This window comes from Salvelinus fontinalis, chromosome 24, assembly GCF_029448725.1.
Source record: "Salvelinus fontinalis isolate EN_2023a chromosome 24, ASM2944872v1, whole genome shotgun sequence".
In the NCBI taxonomy this organism is placed as follows: Eukaryota; Metazoa; Chordata; class Actinopteri; order Salmoniformes; family Salmonidae; genus Salvelinus; species Salvelinus fontinalis.
The window spans coordinates 37,988,878-38,010,715 of NC_074688.1; the positions used below are offsets into that span (position 1 = coordinate 37,988,878).

General features: G+C 46.2%; 1 protein-coding gene across 2 annotated transcripts; it reads right to left on the reverse strand.

Annotated features, from left to right (window-relative positions):
* Positions 1 to 83: 83 nt before the first annotated feature.
* On the reverse strand, positions 84 to 21,829 carry LOC129822399 (aldehyde dehydrogenase family 3 member A2-like). 2 transcript variants are annotated; one of them, XM_055880656.1, is made up of 12 exons: positions 21,699 to 21,829; positions 21,019 to 21,192; positions 20,548 to 20,676; positions 20,044 to 20,146; positions 15,545 to 15,630; positions 11,853 to 12,061; positions 11,497 to 11,614; positions 7,375 to 7,516; positions 6,981 to 7,147; positions 5,728 to 5,827; positions 5,243 to 5,481; positions 84 to 690 (listed from the first exon to the last, which is right to left on the reverse strand). In XM_055880656.1, the coding sequence occupies exons 2-12, from the start codon at positions 21,178 to 21,180 to the stop codon at positions 676 to 678; spliced, it is 1,470 nt and encodes a 489-aa protein (XP_055736631.1). In that variant the 5' UTR covers positions 21,181 to 21,192; positions 21,699 to 21,829; the 3' UTR covers positions 84 to 675. The 2 variants fall into 2 exon arrangements, with proteins under 2 accessions (XP_055736631.1, XP_055736632.1); XM_055880657.1 differs by having other exon boundaries at positions 21,019 to 21,221.
* Positions 21,830 to 21,838: the final 9 nt, after the last annotated feature.

The following is a 21,838-nucleotide window of genomic DNA, read 5'->3' on the forward strand; positions in this document are numbered from 1 at the left end:
CCAGAATGGCTTATAAAATGTTTTTTTTTTGCTAAAAAATAAAATGTAAAAGTGACATAAAAGAAGTGTAATAAATACCCAGAAACAAGATAATTTTTTATTTGAAATGAATAACTCTTCTCGGTCTTATTATATATTATTTCACAGCTAAGCCTAAATGTCATTTTAATATCTTAAATACAAAAACTGACGACTGTGACATCTCATTGATAATGTTATACAGTAACATAACGCAGGCAACTTTTCTTTTCATACTAAACATAAAAGTACTGTTGACATAATCAGTATCAAAATGAGTACAACAAGAGGCACATTCTTTACATTACAAAACAGTTGCACTCCTTTAGGAAAATGCAAACGCATGGTACTCAGTCTTCCATTGAGGTTAGAATCCATTTGCAACAGTGCAACAGAGATGAAATGTGTAGGACACGATATGAAATAAAAAATAACCTCAAATATACAGGTTTACTGGCATCATAAACACCTCTAAAATGATTAAGGGTTCATAACCCTTGTTTTTAAAAACAGTTAAATAATTGTGATTTAAAATGAACTATTGCAATTTTGCTATGTTTATGACTGACACTGAGCCATAACTGTTACCCCAGCACTACAAGTCTAAATCAGGGTCCAAGATGGTGGAGCCTCACATACAGTTTCCCCACATCACCATCACCGCAGGAACCTCTGCAAGAAACACAAAATGTCTCCCATCATCACTTTTCACAAACAGGACAACAATGAATATGGCAATCAACAGTGACACAGCAAATTACAAAGAAAGATATGTGTAGAGGTACAGGAGGACCAAGAAACAAAGGCCTTATTTAGTGAAGGAGAATGATGCATGCTGGGTAATTAAAGGGGGCCATAGATCATGTTTCTAGTGTTGTGTGGTTAGATTTCCTCAACAACAACCAAACATTGTCTGAAGGAGACAAAGCCATTCTTGTGTTGGGAGCACAAGGGTTCTGTCCACAATGTCAACCTATTCCCTATATAGTGCACTACTTTTGACCAGAGCTCTATGAGCCCTGACCCAAAAGAAGTGCACTATGTAGAGAATAGGGTGTAATTTGGAACGGACCCCGTTCTATGGAGCTGTGGGAGTTAAGAGAGGGAATTTTCGTATAATGTATCTTGCCATCTCTGTGAAAATGTACTTTCCAGGATGGATTCAAGAGACAAAATAGAAGCACCCAGTTAGCATTTAGACACACAAATAGCTCATTGAATAACAATAGCTGGGTTTCTTTCGAGATAATAATTTAAATCGTATTTAATAAACTGTTTTCATTTGAAAAAAATAGAAGCGTTGACAACATAAACTACGTATTCTAGAAAAACACATTATTCAGCCAACAAGCTGCAGTTCGCTACACTCGCATTAACATCTGCTAAACATGTGTATGTGACCAATAACATCTGCTAACCATGTGTATGTGACCAATAACATCTGCTAACCATGTGTATGTGACCAATAACATCTGCTAACCACATGTATGTGACCAATAACATCTGCTAACCATGTGTATGTGACCATTAACATCTGCTAACCATGTGTATGTGACCAATAACATCTGCTAACCATGTGTATGTGACCAATAACATCTGCTAACCGTGTGTATGTGACCAATAACATCTGCTGACCGTGTGTGTGTGACCAATAACATTTGAATTGAGTATGAGTCAGTTAGAAGTTTGTTGTGTGTCCCACTATGTCAACATCCTAAATGTCACCCTATTCCCTATGTAGTGCACTACTTTCGACTAGGCCCTGGTCAAAAGTAGTGCACTAAATAGGGAACAGTGTGCCATTTGTGACGGACTCTATATCTCCCCTTTCTTCCTTGGATCACCGGTCGCCGAGAGGTTCTCGTTATTTAAACCAGTCAGGACCGAGACGCTCCAGTCCATCCCTCTGCCCTCACACAGGCCACTATGGTATTTTAAGTAGGAGGGGCTGTAGTGACCAGCGGAGCTAAGACAGGGACCTATTGTAGGGATCTCAACCGTTTCGTAGCATCCACTTATGGGATATGTCCAGAATGGCACCCTATTCCCTATGTAGTGCACTACTTTTGACCAGGGCCTAGTCAAACGTAGTGCACTACATAGGGAATAGGGTGCCATTGGCTCTCTAAACCATTGATTAAAAACTAGAGCAGGAAGGCCTGTTAGCTAACTCAGTCTAAACCCCCTGATAAACAAGGGAACAACAGTTAAGAGGATCTATTGTAAGCCTATATTTTGAAATCTGAGTTTATAGTTTGGGGTGGCAGGGTAGCCTAGTGGTTCGAGTGTTGGGCCAGTAACCGAAAGGTTGCTGGATCGAATCCCCGAGGTGACGAGGTAAAAATCTGTCATTCTGCCCCTGAACAAGGCAGTTGTTCCCTGGTAGGCCGTCATTGTAATTAAGAATTTGTTCTTAACTGACTTGCCTAGTTAAATTTATTAAGTCTTGCATCCTCAATTTTACATCTCCAAACACTTAGAGATGTTTTGATCAACTAAAACCTTGTGATTGGAGGCTTGTTAACCACATGTACATGGCACCTTGGGGATATAATTACCATTGAAAAACAATTTGGAAATGTGTTTTAATTCATGTTGTTATTCCATCGGACAAAATGCACATCTTGTTTGACATTTTATTTCAATTAAATATCTGACCTGTACTATAGTCTATCTGACCTGTACTATAGTCTATCTATCTGACCTGTACTATAGTCTATCTGACCTGTACTATAGTCTATCTGACCTGTACTATAGTCTATCTATCTGACCTGTACTATAGTCTATCTATCTGACCTGTACTATAGTCTATCTATCTGACCTGTACTATAGTCTATCTATCTGACCTGTACTATAGTCTATCTATCTGACCTGTACTATAGTCTATTTGACCTGTACTATAGTCTATCTGACCTGTACTATAGTCTATCTATCTGACCTGTACTATAGTCTATCTGACCTGTACTATAGTCTATCTATCTGACCTGTACTATAGTCTATCTATCTGACCTGTACTATAGTCTATCTATCTGACCTGTACTATAGTCTATCTGACCTGTACTATAGTCTATCTGACCTGTACTATAGTCTATCTGACCTGTACTATAGTCTATCTGACCTGTACTATAGTCTATCTGACCTGTACTATAGTCTATCTGACCTGTACTATAGTCTATCTGACCTGTACTATAGTCTATCTGACCTGTACTATAGTCTATCTATCTGACCTGTACTATAGTCTATCTATCTGACCTGTACTATAGTCTATCTATCTGACCTGTACTATAGTCTATCTATCTGACCTGTACTATAGTCTATCTATCTGACCTGTACTATAGTCTATCTATCTGACCTGTACTATAGTCTATCTATCTGACCTGTACTATAGTCTATCTATCTGACCTGTACTATAGTCTATCTATCTGACCTGTACTATAGTCTATCTATCTGACCTGTACTATAGTCTATCTATCTGACCTGTACTATAGTCTATCTATCTGACCTGTACTATAGTCTATCTGACCTGTACTATAGTCTATCTATCTGGCCTGTACTATAGTCTATCTATCTGACCTGTACTATAGTCTATCTGACCTGTACTATAGTCTATCTATCTGACCTGTACTATAGTCTATCTATCTGACCTGTACTATAGTCTATCTATCTGACCTGTACTATAGTCTATCTGACCTGTACTATAGTCTATCTATCTGGCCTGTACTATAGTCTATCTGACCTGTACTATAGTCTATCTGACCTGTACTATAGTCTATCTATCTGACCTGTACTATAGTCTATCTATCTGACCTGTACTATAGTCTATCTGACCTGTACTATAGTCTATCTATCTGACCTGTACTATAGTCTATCTATCTGACCTGTACTATAGTCTATCTATCTGACCTGTACTATAGTCTATCTATCTGACCTGTACTATAGTCTATCTATCTGACCTGTACTATAGTCTATCTATCTGACCTGTACTATAGTCTATCTATCTGACCTGTACTATAGTCTATCTATCTGACCTGTACTATAGTCTATCTATCTGACCTGTACTATAGTCTATCTATCTGACCTGTACTATAGTCTATCTATCTGACCTGTACTATAGTCTATCTATCTGACCTGTACTATAGTCTATCTATCTGACCTGTACTATAGTCTATCTGACCTGTACTATAGTCTATCTATCTGGCCTGTACTATAGTCTATCTATCTGACCTGTACTATAGTCTATCTGACCTGTACTATAGTCTATCTATCTGACCTGTACTATAGTCTATCTATCTGACCTGTACTATAGTCTATCTATCTGACCTGTACTATAGTCTATCTGACCTGTACTATAGTCTATCTATCTGGCCTGTACTATAGTCTATCTGACCTGTACTATAGTCTATCTGACCTGTACTATAGTCTATCTATCTGACCTGTACTATAGTCTATCTATCTGACCTGTACTATAGTCTATCTGACCTGTACTATAGTCTATCTATCTGACCTGTACTATAGTCTATCTATCTGGCCTGTACTATAGTCTATCTGACCTGTACTATAGTCTATCTGACCTGTACTATAGTCTATCTATCTGACCTGTACTATAGTCTATCTGACCTGTACTATAGTCTATCTGATCTGTACTATAGTCTATCTATCTGACATGTACTATAGTCTATCTATCTGACCTGTACTATAATCTATCTATCTGACCTGTACTATAATCTATCTATCTGACCTGTACTATAGTCTATCTGACCTGTACTATAGTCTATCTGACCTGTACTATAGTCTATCTGATCTGTACTATAGTCTATCTGACCTGTACTATAGTCTATCTATCTGACCTGTACTATAGTCTATCTATCTGACCTGTACTATGGTCTATCTATCTGACCTGTACTATAGTCTATCTATCTGACCTGTACTATAGTCTATCTGACCTGTACTATAGTCTATCTGATCTGTACTATAGTCTATCTGACCTGTGCTATAGTCTATCTATCTGACCTGTACTATAGTCTATCTGACCTGTACTATAGTCTATCTGACCTGTACTATGGTCTATCTATCTGACCTGTACTATAGTCTATCTGACCTGTACTATAGTCTATCTGACCTGTACTATAGTCTATCTGACCTGTACTATAGTCTATCTGACCTGTACTATGGTCTATCTGACCTGTACTATAGTCTATCTGACCTGTACTATGGTCTATCTCACCTGTACTACGAAGGCAGCCATGGCAGAGAACAGGGCCAGTAGTGCCATGCGTCTGAGCTGGCGCAGGTTGACCCGCTTCAGGAAGAAGAAGCGTGCCCAGCCCAGCTTCTTAGCCGTGTGGGGCGGGTAACGCATGGCGTTGGCATCCTCCAGGTTGAGCTTCTTAATGAGACAGGCACGCAGGTGGCTGAGCTGATCAAAGCCGTGCTGGCTGTGGTAGCGTCCCATACCACTGTTACCTTGGGGAAGGGGGGAAGGGAGGGACAATGGGGGGGAAATTCAATATATGTATACACACACAAACACACACACACACACACACACACACACACACACACACACACACACACACACACACACACACACACACACACACACACACACACACACAGGTCAGGTCAGGTACTAACAAGGGTGCTATTAAGACACGCACATAACACACATATCAGTATCATATGTGTGTGTGTGTGTTGGTGTTAACTTACCCACCCCTCCAAAGGGGAGAGCGCTGACAGTGAAGTGGACCAGACAGTCATTGGCCACTAGGGCCCCACTAGAAGTCTCTGCTATCACCCTCCTGATCAACTAGAGGTGGAGGGAGGAGGAGAGAGAGAGGGGGAGAGAGAGAGGGAGGGAGGTAGAGAGAGGTGCATAAAGATGGAGGGGTAGAGAGAGCGAGAAGGAGGTGGAGAGAGAGGGAGAGAGGGGGAGAAAGAGGCGGGGAGAGATGGAGAGGGGGAGAGAGAGGGAGGGAGAGAGGTGGAGAGAGATGGAGGGGGAGAGAGAGGGAGGGAGGTGGAGAGAGAGAAGGAGGTGGAGAGAGAGGGAGAAGGGGGAGAGAGGGGGAAAGAGGTGGGGAGAGAAAGGGAAGTGGAGAGAGGGAGGGAGAGAGGTGGAGAGAGGGAGGGAGAGAGGTGGAGAGAGGGAGGGAGACAGAGAGAGAGGTGGAGAGAGAGGTGGAGAGAGGGAGGGAGAGAGAGGTCGAGAGAGGGGGAGAGGGAAAGGGAGGTGGAGAGAGAGGGAGGGAGAAAGGGAGAGAGAGAGGGAGATAAGGGGATAGAGAGGGAGAGAGAGGATAGAGGGAGGGAGGTGGCGAGAGAGAGAGGGAGACAGAGAGGGTGGGAGAGGGAGCGAGGGAGAGAGAGAGAGGGAGGGATACAGAGAGAGGGGGAGGGAGACAGAGAAGGCGGGAGAGGGAGATGGAGAGGAGAGAGGGAGGTGGAGAGAGAGGGAGGGATGTAGAGAGAGAGGGAGGGAGGTGGAGAGAGAGGGAGGGAGGTGAAGAGAGAGGGACGGAGGTGAAGAGAGAGGGACGGAGGTGAAGAGAGAGGGACGGAGGTGAAGAGAGAGGGAGGGAGGTGAAGAGAGAGGGAGGGAGGTGGAGAGAGAGGGAGGGAGGTGGAGAGAGAGGGAGGGAGGTGGAGAGAGAGGGACGGAGGTGGAGAGAGAGGGAGGGAGGTGGAGAGAGAGGGAGGGAGGTGGAGAGAGAGGGAGGGAGGTGGAGAGAGAGGGAGGGAGGTGGAGAGAGAGGGAGACAGAGGGAGGGAGGGAGAGAGAGGGGGAGACAGAGAGAGACAGAGAGAGACATAGAGACAGCAAGTCAAAGGGAGAGACACTAACTCAGTATTTAACGTAGGTCATAAGTCATATTCATTAATATGGATATGTTTCATTAGTTAAAGTTTCATTAGTTTAATCTTACAGACTTTATCTTTGATTTTACTTCTGTGGTCTTTACCTTGTTGTCAGGTGAAAACACGTAGAGGGCCAGAGGCTTCTCTCTCTCATTGATGAACTGTATAGCCTCGTCCACTCCACTAACAGTGACAATGGGGAGCAAGGGACCAAAGATCTCCTCTTGCATCACCTTGGAGCCCCCTGTCACGTCCTTCAGCACCGTGGGGGCTGGACACACGTGCACATTGAGAAATAACACACACAGTGAGCAGACACAAAGGGGCAGTGGGGGGGGGGGGGGGGGGGGGGGAGGCTCGTGAATACTACAAACATGAGAAATAACACACACACACACACACACACACACACACACACACACACACACACACACACACACACACACACACACACACACACACACACACACACAACCTACAGGGGCCTCGTTAATGTACCTATATAGCATTGTGACTGGTCGCTGTCTCCTCCGATGGCCACAGTGCTCCCCTCGAGCAGTGACATCACCCTCTGGAAGTGGCGCTGGTTAATGATGCGTCCGTAGTCCTCGAAAGTCTTTGGGTCGTCCGTATAAAACTCCTAACACCAGCCCAAAGGTAAAATACACTATAGCGAAAGACCATTAAAATGTAGATATAGGGCCTAGTGAAAGTTGGCACCCCCTTGAATGTTTTTCCTTGATATAAAAAGGGATGGAATTATACTTTTTCCCCTCTATTTTCCAGTATTGTGGTGGCAGCATCATGTTATGGGTATGCTTGTCACCGGCAGGGACTTGGGAGTTTGTCAGGATGAAAATAAATATGAAAAGAGCAGAGCCCAGGTAAAACGTTTGAGGAAAACCCCACCTCAGTCTCTACAGTTGTATTTTTGTACGGGACAATTACACAAATGTTTATGCAAAAGCATTGTTGAGTGTTCTTGAGTGGTCAAGTCTCAGTTCTGACATAAATCTGCTTAAAAAAAAAAATCAGAGACACGGTTTAAATCACTGTCCATTAATGATCCCCAACCAAATGTACTGAGCCTGAGCAATGTTGACATCAAGTATTAACTTAGGGGGGTGGATTTATCCAATTATCATATTTCAGCTTTTTTTTTTCTTAATTTGGAAAATGTTCTAGAATTTTATTTTGAAAATGTGAAGTAGGATGTGTAGAAATGTTGGAAAACAAGTTCAAGGGGGTGTCGACTTTCTACAGGCACTGAGTAAATTACAGCTGCTGTCGACTTCTTTATGAACAGGGGGGGGGGGGGGGGGGGGCAGGCAGCCTAGTGGTTAGAGCGTTGGGCCAGTAGGTAGCCTAGTGGTTAGAGCGTTGGGCCAGTAGGTAGCCTAGTGGTTAGAGCGTTGGGCCAGTAGGTAGCCTAGTGGTTAGAGCGTTGGGCCAGTAGGTAGCCTAGTGGTTAGAGCGTTGGGCCAGTAGGTAGCCTAGTGGTTAGAGCGTTGGGCCAGTAGGTAGCCTAGTGGTTAGAGTGTTGGGCCAGTAGGTAGCCTAGTGGTTAGAGCGTTGGGCCAGTAGGTAGCCTAGTGGTTAGAGCGTTGGGCCAGTAGGTAGCCTAGTGGTTAGAGCGTTGGGCCAGTAGGTAGCCTAGTGGTTAGAGCGTTGGGCCAGTAGGTAGCCTAGTGGTTAGAGCGTTGGGCCAGTAACCAGTAGGTAGCCTAGTGGTTAGAGTGTTGGGCCAGTAGGTAGCCTAGTGGTTAGAGCGTTGGGCCAGTAGGTAGCCTAGTGGTTCGAGTGTTGGGCCAGTAATCAGCAGGTAGCCTAGTGGTTAGAGCGTTGGGCCAGTAGGTAGCCTAGTGGTTAGAGCGTTGGGCCAGTAGGTAGCCTAGTGGTTAGAGCGTTGGGCAAGTAGGTAGCCTAGTGGTTAGAGCGTTGGGCCAGTAGCTAGCCTAGTGGTTAGAGTGTTGGGCCAGTAGGTAGCCTAGTGGTTAGAGCGTTGGGCCAGTAGGTAGCCTAGTGGTTAGAGCGTTGGGCCAGTAGGTAGCCTAGTGGTTAGAGCGTTGGGCCAGTAGGTAGCCTAGTGGTTAGAGCGTTGGGCCAGTAGGTAGCCTAGTGGTTAGAGCGTTGGGCCAGTAACCAGTAGGTAGCCTAGTGGTTAAAGCGTTGGGCCAGTAGGTAGCCTAGTGGTTAGAGCGTTGGGCCAGTAGGTAGCCTAGTGGTTAGAGCGTTGGGCCAGTAGGTAGCCTAGTGGTTAGAGCGTTGGGCCAGTAGGTAGCCTAGTGGTTAGAGTGTTGGGCCAGTAGGTAGCCTAGTGGTTAGAGTGTTGGGCCAGTAGGTAGCCTAGTGGTTAGAGCGTTGGGCCAGTAGGTAGCCTAGTGGTTAGAGCGTTGGGCCAGTAGGTAGCCTAGTGGTTAGAGTGTTGGGCCAGTAGGTAGCCTAGTGGTTGGAGTGTTGGGCCAGTAGGTAGCCTAGTGGTTAGAGCGTTGGGCCAGTAGGTAGCCTAGTGGTTAGAGCGTTGGGCCAGTAGGTAGCCTAGTGGTTAGAGCGTTGGGCCAGTAGGTAGCCTAGTGGTTAGAGCGTTGGGCCAGTAGGTAGCCTAGTGGTTAGAGCGTTGGGCCAGTAACCAGTAGGTAGCCTAGTGGTTAGAGTGTTGGGCCAGTAGGTAGCCTAGTGGTTAGAGCGTTGGGCCAGTAGGTAGCCTAGTGGTTTGAGTGTTGGGCCAGTAATCAGCAGGTAGCCTAGTGGTTAGAGCGTTGGGCCAGTAGGTAGCCTAGTGGTTAGAGCGTTGGGCCAGTAGGTAGCCTAGTGGTTAGAGCGTTGGGCCAGTAGGTAGCTTAGTGGTTAGAGCGTTGTGCCAGTAATCAGCAGGTAGCCTAGTGGTTAGAGCGTTGGGCCAGTAGGTAGCCTAGTGTTAGAGCGTTGGGCTAGTAACCAGCAGGTAGCCTAGTGGTTAGAGCGTTGGGCCAGTAACCAGCAGGTAGCCTAGTGGTTAGTGCATTGGGCCAGTAATCAGCAGGTAGCCTAGTGGTTAGAGCGTTGGGCAAGTAGGTAGCCTAGTGGTTAGAGCGTTGGGCTAGTAACCAGCAGGTAGCCTAGTGGTTAGAGCATTGGGCCAGTAACCAGCAGGTAGCCTAGTGGTTAGAGCGTTGGGCTAGTAACCAGCAGGTAGGCTAGCGGTTAGAGCGTTGGGCCAGTAACCAGCAGGTAGCCTAGTGGTTAGAGCGCTGGGCTAGTAACCAGCAGGTAGCCTAGTGGTTAGAGCGTTGGGCTAGTAACCAGCAGGTAGGCTAGTGGTTAGAGCGTTGGGCTAGTAACCAGCAGGTAGCCTAGTGGTTAGAGCATTGGGCTAGTAACCAGCAGGTAGCCTAGTGGTTAGTGCGTTGGGCCAGTAATCAGCAGGTAGCCTAGTGGTTAGAGCGTTGGGCAAGTAGGTAGCCTAGTGGTTAGAGCGTTGGGCTAGTAACCAGCAGGTAGCCTAGTGGTTAGAGCATTGGGCCAGTAACCAGCAGGTAGCCTAGTGGTTAGAGCGTTGGGCTAGTAATCAGCAGGTAGCCTAGTGGTTAGAGCGTTGGGCCAGTAGGTAGCCTAGTGGTTAGAGCGTTGGGCCAGTAGGTAGCCTAGTGTTAGAGCGTTGGGCTAGTAACCAGCAGGTAGCCTAGTGGTTAGAGCGTTGGGCTAGTAACCAGCAGGTAGGCTAGTGGTTAGAGCGTTGGGCTAGTAACCAGCAGGTAGCCTAGTGGTTAGAGCATTGGGCTAGTAACCAGCAGGTAGCCTAGTGGTTAGAGCGTTGGGCCAGTAATCAGCAGGTAGCCTAGTGGTTAGAGCGTTGGGCAAGTAGGTAGCCTAGTGGTTAGAGCGTTGGGCCAGTAGGTAGCCTAGTGTTAGAGCGTTGGGCTAGTAACCAGCAGGTAGCCTAGTGGTTAGAGCGTTGGGCTAGTAACCAGCAGGTAGGCTAGTGGTTAGAGCGTTGGGCTAGTAACCAGCAGGTAGCCTAGTGGTTAGAGCATTGGGCCAGTAGGTAGCCTAGTGGTTAGAGCGTTGGACTAGTAACCGGCAGGTAGCCTAGTGGTTAGAGCGTTGGGCTAGTAACCAGCAGGTAGGCTAGTGGTTAGAGCGTTGGGCTAGTAACCAGCAGGTAGCCTAGTGGTTAGAGCATTGGGCCAATAACCGAAAGATTGTTCTATCGAATCCCCGAGCTGACAGGTCAAAATCAGTCGTTCTGCCCCTGAACAAGGCAGTTAAAACCCACTGTTTCCCCGGTAGGCCGTCATTGTAAATAAAAATCTGTTCTGAACTGACTTGCCTAGTTAAATAAAACAATTAAATAGATCTTAGCAGAACTGTACTTTGAAGTGAATTGCTGCTGTTGACTTTAAGAACAGACGTGACGTAGATCTTAGTTGATTGGAGCGTTGCCAGATAAAGGTTCTGTACGAGTAGTCTGGAATCGAGACCGGTTCTGAGCTAACATACCACACCTTGTACTCTGGGTCAAATGCCAAACAAGTAGTGGATTATTAATTAGCCTACTGTATGTGTAAGCCCCATTCTGTAATTCTATGTTTCTATTCAACTCATTTGTATAATCTCTGCTGTACATGCAGACTATAATACCGTGATGCATTTCCTGATCTCCTCCACCACTCTGTTCTGGATGCCGGGTTCACACAGGATGTAGTCCGGGGCGATGCACGTCTGACCGCAGTTCACAAACTTCCCCCACGTGATACGCCTGTAGTGGACACACAACCCCAAAATCACAGAGATAAAATAGATAACTCCCCCAAGTGATACGCCTGGGGAAACACAGAGGAGTAATGGGCTTCTCATCTGAGTAAAGTATGAACCGGTCCTTGAGCTGTTGCAGTGACGCTGCCCACAATATACTATTTCCAAGATTTCTGATGACCAGGGACAAAATTACACAGATTGAATAACTCTCAAGGAATATGGGGCAGTCTGACACTGACCGGCATGCAACTCTGAGGTCGACGTCCTTATCGATGTAACAGGGGCTCTTCCCCCCCAGCTCCAGGGTCACGGGGGTGAGGTGTCGGGCTGCTGCCTCCATCACCAGTTTACCCACAGTGCTGTTCCCTGTGTAGAAGATGTGGTCGAAACGCTGACGCAGCAACTCCTGGGTCTCTGAGACGCCCCCACACACTACAGGGTACAGCTCCTGGGGAGGACAGGGACGGACATGTAAACACACATGTAGATATGCATCCATGCGCACTCACACAAACAAGAACACATACACACACACACACACACACACACACACACACACACACACACACACACACACACACACACACACACACACACACACACACACACACACACACACACACACACACACACACACACACACACACGCATCAGCTTTCCTTCAGAAAGTATTCACACCCCTCGACTTCTCCCACATTTTGTTGTTACAGCCTGAATTAAAAAGGGATTTGATTGGCCTACACACAACGCCCTACAATGTTGTTACAGCCTGAATTAAAAAGGGATTTGATTGGCCTACACACAACGCCCTACAATGTTGTTACAGCCTGAATTAAAAAGGGATTTGATTGGCCTACACACAACGCCCTACAATGTTGTTACAGCCTGAATTAAAAATGGATTTGATTGGCCTACACACAACGCCCTACAATGTTGTTACAGCCTGAATTAAAAAGGGATTTGATTAGCCTACACACAACGCCCTACAATGTTGTTACAGCCTGAATTAAAAATGGATTTGATTGGCCTACACACAACGCCCTACAATGTTGTTACAGCCTGAATTAAAAATGGATTTGATTGGCCTACACACAACGCCCTACAATGTTGTTACAGCCTGAATTAAAAAGGGATTTGATTACCCTACACACAACGCCCTACAATGTTGTTACAGCCTGAATTAAAAAGGGATTTGATTGGCCTACACACAACGCCCTACAATGTTGTTACAGCCTGAATTAAAAATGGATTTGATTGGCCTACACACAACGCCCTACAATGTCAAAGTGGAAATATGTTTGTTCAATTTTTTTTTTACATATATATCCAATACAACACATTACTGAGTCCCACTCTACATATTTTCAAGCATAGTGGTGGCTGCATCATGTCATGGGTATGCTTGTAATCGTTAAGGACTGGGGAGTTTTTCAGGTAAAAAAACAAAACAGAATGGAGCTAAGGACAGGCAAAATCCTAGAGGACAACCTGTTTCAGTCTGATTTCTAACAGACTCTGGGAGATTAATTCACCTTTCAGCAGGACAATAACCTAAAACACAAGGCCACATCTACAGTGGAGTTGCTTACCAAGAAGACAGTGAATGTTCCTGAGTGGCTGAGTTTTGACATAAATATTCTTGAGAATCTATGGCAAGACCTGAAAATGGCTATCTAGCAATGATCAACAACCAATTTGACAGAGCTTGAAGAATTTTGAAATGAATAATGGGCAAACGTTGCACAATCCAGGTATGGAAAGCTCTTAGAGACTAAGGTACAGAAAGCTCTTAGAGACTAAGGTACAGAAAGCTCTTACGAGACTACGGTATGGAAAGCTCTTAGAGACTAAGGTACAGAAAGCTCTTAGAGACTACGGTATGGAAAGCTCTTAGAGACTAAGGTATGGAAAGCTCTTAGAGACTAAGGTACAGAAAGCTCTTAGAGACTACGGTATGGAAAGCTCTTAGAGACTACGGTACGGAAAGCTCTTAGAGACTAAGGTATGGAAAGCTCTTAGAGACTACGGTATGGAAAGCTCTTAGAGACTAAGGTACAGAAAGCTCTTAGAGACTACGGTATGGAAAGCTCTTAGAGACTAAGGTACGGAAAGCTCTTAGAGACTAAGGTATGGAAAGCTCTTAGAGACTAAGGTACGGAAAGCTCTTAGAGACTAAGGTATGGAAAGCTCTTACGAGACTACGGTATGGAAAGCTCTTAGAGACTAAGGTACGGAAAGCTCTTAGAGACTAAGGTACGGAAAGCTCTTAGAGACTAAGGTACGGAAAGCTCTTAGAGACTAAGGTACGGAAAGCTCTTAGAGACTAAGGTACGGAAAGCTCTTAGAGACTAAGGTACGGAAAGCTCTTAGAGACTAAGGTACGGAAAGCTCTTAGAGACTAAGGTACGGAAAGCTCTTACGAGACTACGGTATGGAAAGCTCTTAGAGACTAAGGTACGGAAAGCTCTTAGAGACTAAGGTATGGAAAGCTCTTACGAGACTACGGTATGGAAAGCTCTTACGAGACTGAGGTATGGAAAGCTCTTAGAGACTACGGTACGGAAAGCTCTTAGAGACTAAGGTACGGAAAGCTCTTAGAGACTAAGGTACGGAAAGCTCTTAGAGACTAAGGTACGGAAAGCTCTTAGAGACTAAGGTACGGAAAGCTCTTAGAGACTAAGGTACGGAAAGCTCTTAGAGACTAAGGTACGGAAAGCTCTTACGAGACTACGGTATGGAAAGCTCTTAGAGACTAAGGTACGGAAAGCTCTTACGAGACTGAGGCATGGAAAGCTCTTACGAGACTACGGTACGGAAAGCTCTTACGAGACTGAGGCATGGAAAGCTCTTACGAGACTACGGTACGGAAAGCTCTTACGAGACTACGGTACGGAAAGCTCTTAGAGACTAAGGTATGGAAAGCTCTTACGAGACTAACCTAGAAAGACTGTAATCGCTGTTAATGGTGCTTCTACAAAGTATTGACTCGAGGGTGGGAATACTTATATAAATGTGATATCTGTATTTCATTTTCAATACGTTTGCAAAAATTTCAAAAAACATGTTTGCACTTTGTCTTTATGGGGTATTGTGTCTAGATAGTTGATAAAAAAATGTTTTAATCCATTTTCAATTCAGGCTGTAACAACAAAATGTTTCAACAAGATATAAGAATGACACGAGTAAAGTAAGTAGGCATAATATATACAGGGTCAGTTCCAGTACCATATTAACAATGTACAGGGATACTGGAGTGATGGAGGTAGATATGTATAGGGGTAAGGGGACAGGGATACTGGAGTGATGGAGGTAGATATATATAGGGGTTACGGTGACTAGGCATCAGGATATATGATAAACAGAGTAGCAGCAGTGTACAGTATATGATGATTGTATGTGTGTAGAGTCAGTATAAATGCATATTATGTGTGTGTGAGCAGATGATGGTCCCGTGTGGCTCAGTTGGTAGAGCATGGCGCTTGCAACGCCAGGGTTGTGGGTTCAATTCCCACGGGGGGACCAGGGTTCAATTCCCACGGGGGGACCAGGATGAATATGTATGAACTTTCCAATTTGTAAGTCGCTCTGGATAAGAGCGTCTGCTAAATGACTTAAATGTAATGTAAATGTAATGATGGAGTGAGTGTTTGTGTGTGTGTTGGAGTGACAGTGTGTAGGGCCATGTGAGTGTGCATAGAGAGAGACAGTGTAAAAAATAAGAATAAAATTTTACGGACACCTCAGATAGTCCGTGTAGCCATTTAGTTAGCTATTTAGTTAGCTATTTAGCAGTCTTATGGCTTGGAGATAGAAGCTGTTCAGGAGCCTGTTGGTGTAAATGTAGAATAGGTCAAAGGGTATGACTACTTTCTGAAGGCACTGTAAAGGAGTACACATGCATCTGATAGGGATTTGATGTTAGTGAAGTGACCTTGTCCAGGTAGAGAGGGAGCAGTTCCTCCATGACCTTGGCTGAATGAGAGCTGACCTCTGAAGGCTTAACCACGGCAGCATTACCTGAGGGATGGGGAGATGGGAGGAAGGGATAGGATGGAGGGAGGGAGGGAGGGAGGGAGGGAGGGAGGGAGGGAGGGAGGGAGGGAGGGAGGGAGGGATGGATGAAGGGATGGATGGAGGGAGGGATGGATGGAGGGATGGAGGAATGGATGAAGGGATGGATGGAGGGAGAGAGGGATGGATGAAGGGATGGATGGAGGGAGGGATGGATGGGAGGGATGGATGGATGGATGGATGGATGGATGGGAGGGATGGATGGATGGATGGATGGAGGGATGGATGAAGGGATGGATGGAGGGAGGGATGGATGGGAGGGATGGATGGAGGGAGAGAGGGGTGGATGGATGGATGGATGGATGGGAGGGATGGAGGGATGGATGGAGGGAGAGAGGGATGGATGGAGGGATGGAGGGATGGATGGAGGGATGGAGGGAGGGAGGGATGGAGGGATGGAGGGATGGATGGAGGGATGGATGGGAGGGATTGGATGGATGGAGGGATGGATGGATGGAGGGATGGAGGGATGGAGGGATGGAGGGATGGATGGAGGGATGGAGGGAGGGAGGGATGGAGGGATGGAGGGATGGATGGAGGGATGGATGGAGGGATGGATAGAGGGATGGATGGATGGAGGGATGGATGGATGGAGGGATGGAGGGATGGATGGAGGGATGGAGGGATGGAGGGATGGAGGGATGGAGGGATGGATGGAGGGATGGATGGAGGGATGGATAGAGGGATGGATGGATGGAGGGATGGATGGATGGATGGGAGGGATGGATGGGAGGGATTGGATGGATGGAGGGATGGATGGATGGAGGGATGGAGGGATGGATGGAGGGATGGAGGGAGGGAGGGATGGAGGGATGGAGGGATGGATGGAGGGATGGATGGAGGGATGGATAGAGGGATGGATGGATGGAGGGATGGATGGATGGAGGGATGGAGGGATGGATGGAGGGATGGAGGGATGGAGGGATGGAGGGATGGATGGATGGATGGGAGGGATGGATGGGAGGGATTGGATGGATGGAGGGATGGAGGGATGGATGGAGGGATGGAGGGAGGGAGGGATGGAGGGATGGATAGAGGGATGGATGGAGGGAGGGATGGATGGATGGAGGGAGGGATGGATGGAGGGATGGATGGGAAGATGGGATGGATCGATAGAGGGATGGATGGAGAGAGGGATGGATGGAGGGAGGGATGGATGGGAGGGATGGATGGGAGGGATTGGATGGAGGGATGGATGGATGGAGGGATGGATGGAGGGAGGGATGGAGGGATGGATGGAGGGAGGGAGGGATGGAGGGATGGATGGATGGATAAATGGATGGATGGAGGGAGGGATGGATGGAGGGAGGGATGGATGGATGGAGGGAGGGATGGATGGAGGGATAGAGGGATGGATGGAGGGAGGGATGGATGGGAGGGATGGATGGGAGGGATTGGATGGAGGGATGGATGGATGGAGGGATGGATGGAGGGAGGGATGGAGGGATGGATGGAGGGAGGGAGGGATGGAGGGAGGGATGGATGGATGGATAAATGGATGGATGGAGGGAGGGATGGATGGAGGGAGGGATGGATGGAGGGATGGATGGGGAGATGGGATGGATCGATAGAGGGATGGATGGAGAGAGGGATGGATGGAGGGAGGGATGGATGGATGGAGGGAGGGATGGATGGAGGGATGGATGGGGAGATGGGATGGATCGATAGAGGGATGGATGGAGGGATGGATGGATGGATGGAGGGATGGATGGATGGAGGGATGGATGGATGGATGGAGAGAGGGATGGATGGAGGGATGGATGGATGGATGGATGGATGGATAAATGGATGGAGAAGAGAGGTGGGATTAGACAGTGAAAGTGTAATCATAACAAGACTGTGTTAGCTCTATGCTAGCCTGCTGAGGTAAAGCCTAGGCATTAGCTCTATGCTAGCCTGCTGAGGTAAAGCCTAGGCATTAGCTCTATGCTAGCCTGTGTGGGGTTTTGCAAAGCTTAGCGTGCTAAAATAACTATAAACTAGAAGGATTTTGCATTAATTAAAGTTTAAGCTACTGACTCATGTAGGCCTGACATTTGTCTTTGTTCTCAGGAGTAACAGTTCTCATAGCCTAACCATGAGGCCACAGCCTGAAATATGTGTGTGTATGCAATAAAGTACAAGGCCGTAAGATATGAACTATAATGTGTGTGTGTGTGTGGCAAGAAAGGCTCTGTACTGTGTGACCGAAACTGTGCTAATCTTAGAGAGGCACAGGAGGGGTGTAGAGGGAGGGGGGTGAATCAGGAGACTGCTGACTATGGTGTACAATAGACAATAACAGATAAACTATACACACGAAGAACATCTGTGAGGTTCTGAATTATGCACTACAACCCAATACTATATGTGATTGAATACTCAACGTGATTGAATATTAGCAACTGTTGGCCTGGGCGCCTGGGTGTCTGTGTGTGTGTGCTGGTAGTAACAGTTAGCCCCAAATAAGTGTGCTGGGAAGCTGTAGTTAGCCTTGAGCGAGAACAGTGGGCTTTGTATGCAGGTGCGAATAGCTCAGACAATGTTGCAGAGCTGTCTGACCTCAGTCTCTGGGGTGAGGGAGCCTAATCTACACAGCAACAGCGCCGGGACACCAGAGAGCGCTAAGGGGCTGGGACTAGTTTAAGCGCCAACACCAACGATAGGCTGGGTGAGTCTAAACCACGCCCAGTCTCTACTCTGACAGGCCGGCTCGGAAGCGGGAACTATCTCTGTCATGAGTATATATAATATCTTTGTCAGGAACAAGTCAGTTCCTTGTTCCAACCTGCGGGGTGGTGCAGTGAATCCGTGTATATGGAAATTGTATTTGCCATTTATTAACTTTTGAATTAAACAATTATTTTAACCAAGTTCAGGTGTGCTATTGTTCCTATCTCAGTTGAACCTTCGCAGCCTTAACACCTGCTGAGGTAAAGCCTAGGTATTAGCTCTATGCTAGCCTGCTGAGGTAAAGTCTAGGCATTAGCTCTATGTTAGCCTGCTGAGGTAAAGCCTAGGCATTAGCTCTATGTTAGCCTGCTGAGGTAAAGCCTAGGCATTAGCTCCATGTTAGCCTGCTGAGGTAAATCCTAGGCATTAGCTCTATGCTAGCTTGCTGAGGTAAAGCCTAGGCATTAGCTCTATGCTAGCCTGCTGAGGTAAAGCCTAGGCATTAGCTCTATGCTAGCCTGCTGAGGTAAAGCCTAGGTATTAGCTCTATGCTAGCCTGCTGAGGTAAAGCCTAGGCATTAGCTCTATGCTAGCCTGCTGAGGTAAAGCCTAGGTATTTTTTTTTTTTTTTTTTTCACCTTTATTTAACCAGGTAGGCTAGTTGAGAACAAGTTCTCATTTGCAACTGCGACCTGGCCAAGATAAAGCATAGCAGTGTGAACAGACAACAACACAGAGTTACACATGGAGTAAACAATAAACAAGTCAATAACATGGTAGAAAAAAAAGAGAATCTATATACAATGTGTGCAAAAGGGAAAAAAAGCCTAGGCATTAGCTCTATGCTAGCCTGCTGAGGTAAAGCCTAGGCATTAGCTCTATGCTAGCCTGCTGAGGTAATGCCTAAATATTAGCTCTATGCTAGCCTGCTGAGGTAAAGCCTAGGCATTAGCTCTATGCTAGCCTGCTGAGGTAAAGCCTAGGCATTAGCTCTATGCTAGCCTGCTGAGGTAAAGCCTAGGCATTAGCTCCATGTTAGCCTGCTGAGGTAAAGCCTAGGCATTAGCTCCATGTTAGCCTGCTGAGGTAAATCCTAGGCATTAGCTCTATGCTAGCCTGCTAAGGTAAAAGCCTAGGCATTAGCTATATGCTAGCCTGCTGAGGTAAAAGCCTAGGCATTAGCTCTATGCTAGCCTGCTGAGGTAAAGCCTAGGCATTAGCTCTATGCTAGCCTGCTGAGGTAAAGCCTAGGCATTAGCTCTATGCTAGCCTGCTGAGGTAAAGCCTAGGCATTAGCTCTATGCTAGCCTGCTGAGGTAAAGCCTAGGCATTAGCTCTATGCTAGCCTGCTGAGGTAAAGCATAGGCATTAGCTCTATGCTAGCCTGCTGAGGTAAAAGCCTAGGCATTAGCTCTATGCTAGCCTGCTGAGGTAAAGCCTAGGCATTAGCTCTATGCTAGCCTGCTGAGATAAAGCCTAGGCGTTAGCTCTATGCTAGCCTGCTGAGGTAAACCTAGGCATTAGCTCTATGCTAGCCTGCTGAGGTAAATCCTATGCATTAGCTCTATGCTAGCCTGTTGATGTAAAGCCTAGGCATTAGCTCGGGGAGCTAACACAAGTTTCCAAGTCTCAGGCAAGGTTATTCATCACGCGAGCATTGTTTACAGACAGACAGAACCACCTCCATTGCGTTTTCTACTACAGTACCTGCAGCTATAGCCGCGACCAGGGGCTGGAGGGTCACTGCCCAGGGATAGTTCCAGGCCCCGATGATGAGGACCACTCCCAAAGGCTCTGGCTGGATGTATACCTGTGACAAGACGTAGACTATGTTTTTAATCTCTGATCCCCCATCTTTTATATGTTCTGTAGGGGTGGCAGGTAGCCTAGTGGTTAGACAGTTGGGCCAGTAACCGAACGGTTTCTGGATCGAATCCATGAGCTGCCCCTGAACAAGGTAAAGCCTAGGAACCCACTGTTCCTAGACCGTCATTGTAAATAAGAATTTGTTCTTAACTGACTTGCCTAGTCACATAAAGGTTAAATATTTTTTTTTTTAAACGTTCTGTGTTGTATTATAGGTGGAAACAGACAATAACAGTCAATAAGGTGGAAACAGACAATAAGATCCGATGGGCCCTGGTCACAAGTAGTGCACAATATAGGGAATAGGCTGCCATTTGGGACCCTATAATGTTTATCTTGTCTTACCTCGTCTAAGATGGTTAGGAGGCTCTTCTCTACAGGCCGAGGGGCAGCCCATTCTGCTAGCCTTTCCACAGCCACGTCGATCTCCCCTTCCAGACCCAGGGTCTCAAACAACTCTGTGCTGTGTTCAGTCTGCAGCAGGTTAAGGACACACCATTACACCAGTCAGACAGTCATATTTATATAGCCATTTTTATAAAAACATCGTCACAGAGTACTCTACAGTAGGTTAACACATAGTTATAAGTGGATTATAATTAGATGTCCAGACTACATTTGAACTCATTCTAAAAACTACTTATAAAAACTTTATAACCCCCTTCAAGGATACCTTTATGTAAATTGCCAAATTAAACTCTCAAATGGTACCCTATTCCCTTTATAGTGCGCTACTTTTGACCAGGGCTGAGGGCTCTAAAGTAGTGCACTATAGAGGGAATAGGGTGTCATTTGGGACGCAGATTCAACGCTCACCTTGTTAAGGTCCTTCTTGACAGCGTCGGCAATGTCCTTGCGTCTCTCTGTGATGAAACGGTGCAGGTTCTTAAGCTGGTGAACTCTGAACTTCAGGGGTTTAGACATACCGGTCTGGAAGGCCCTCCTTGCCCTCTCTACCACCAGCTGTTCCCGAGACATACTACTACCGTACTGGGGCAAGGAGAGGTAGAACAGGGACACTAAGGGAATGCATTATTGGGTTAGTAGCTAACGTTACATGTCGTGTGCTACCCGAGGTACAGTGTGTGCGTGTGTGTGTGTGTGTGTGTGTGTGTGTGTGTGTGTGTGTGTGTGTGTGTGTGTGTGTGTGTGTGTGTGTTATCAAAACAGAGATAAGGGGATGCCTCTCTTACATTTCTACTCGTACATAACTATAGGGAAGGAATGTCAAAGTGTATTCATTAAAGCCAGTAGCCTAATAGGAGGAATCAACAATAATGCAAAAGTATATGTCTATGCGGTAGTAATACACACTATTAGTATTGCAGGATCTTTACCAGGATATGCTGTAGGCAATTGATTCTAAAACAACGCCTAGCATTACGAGTTTTGCCATTAAAATAAAGGGGCTGAGCTACTAGCCAACGTTAGCTAAATGGCTAACAGCTAAAAACAAAAAACAACTAAATGGCAAACCCAGATTTTCATATTATTACCTTGTAAGTCAGCAGGGAATTGTTGTATATGTTGGAACGAACACTTCAGTTGGCCCCAATAGTGCAACACTGTAGCAGTTCACCTCAGTACAGTAGCTTCCGTCCTGTTATCCCGAAAAAATGATAACAGTAACACCACG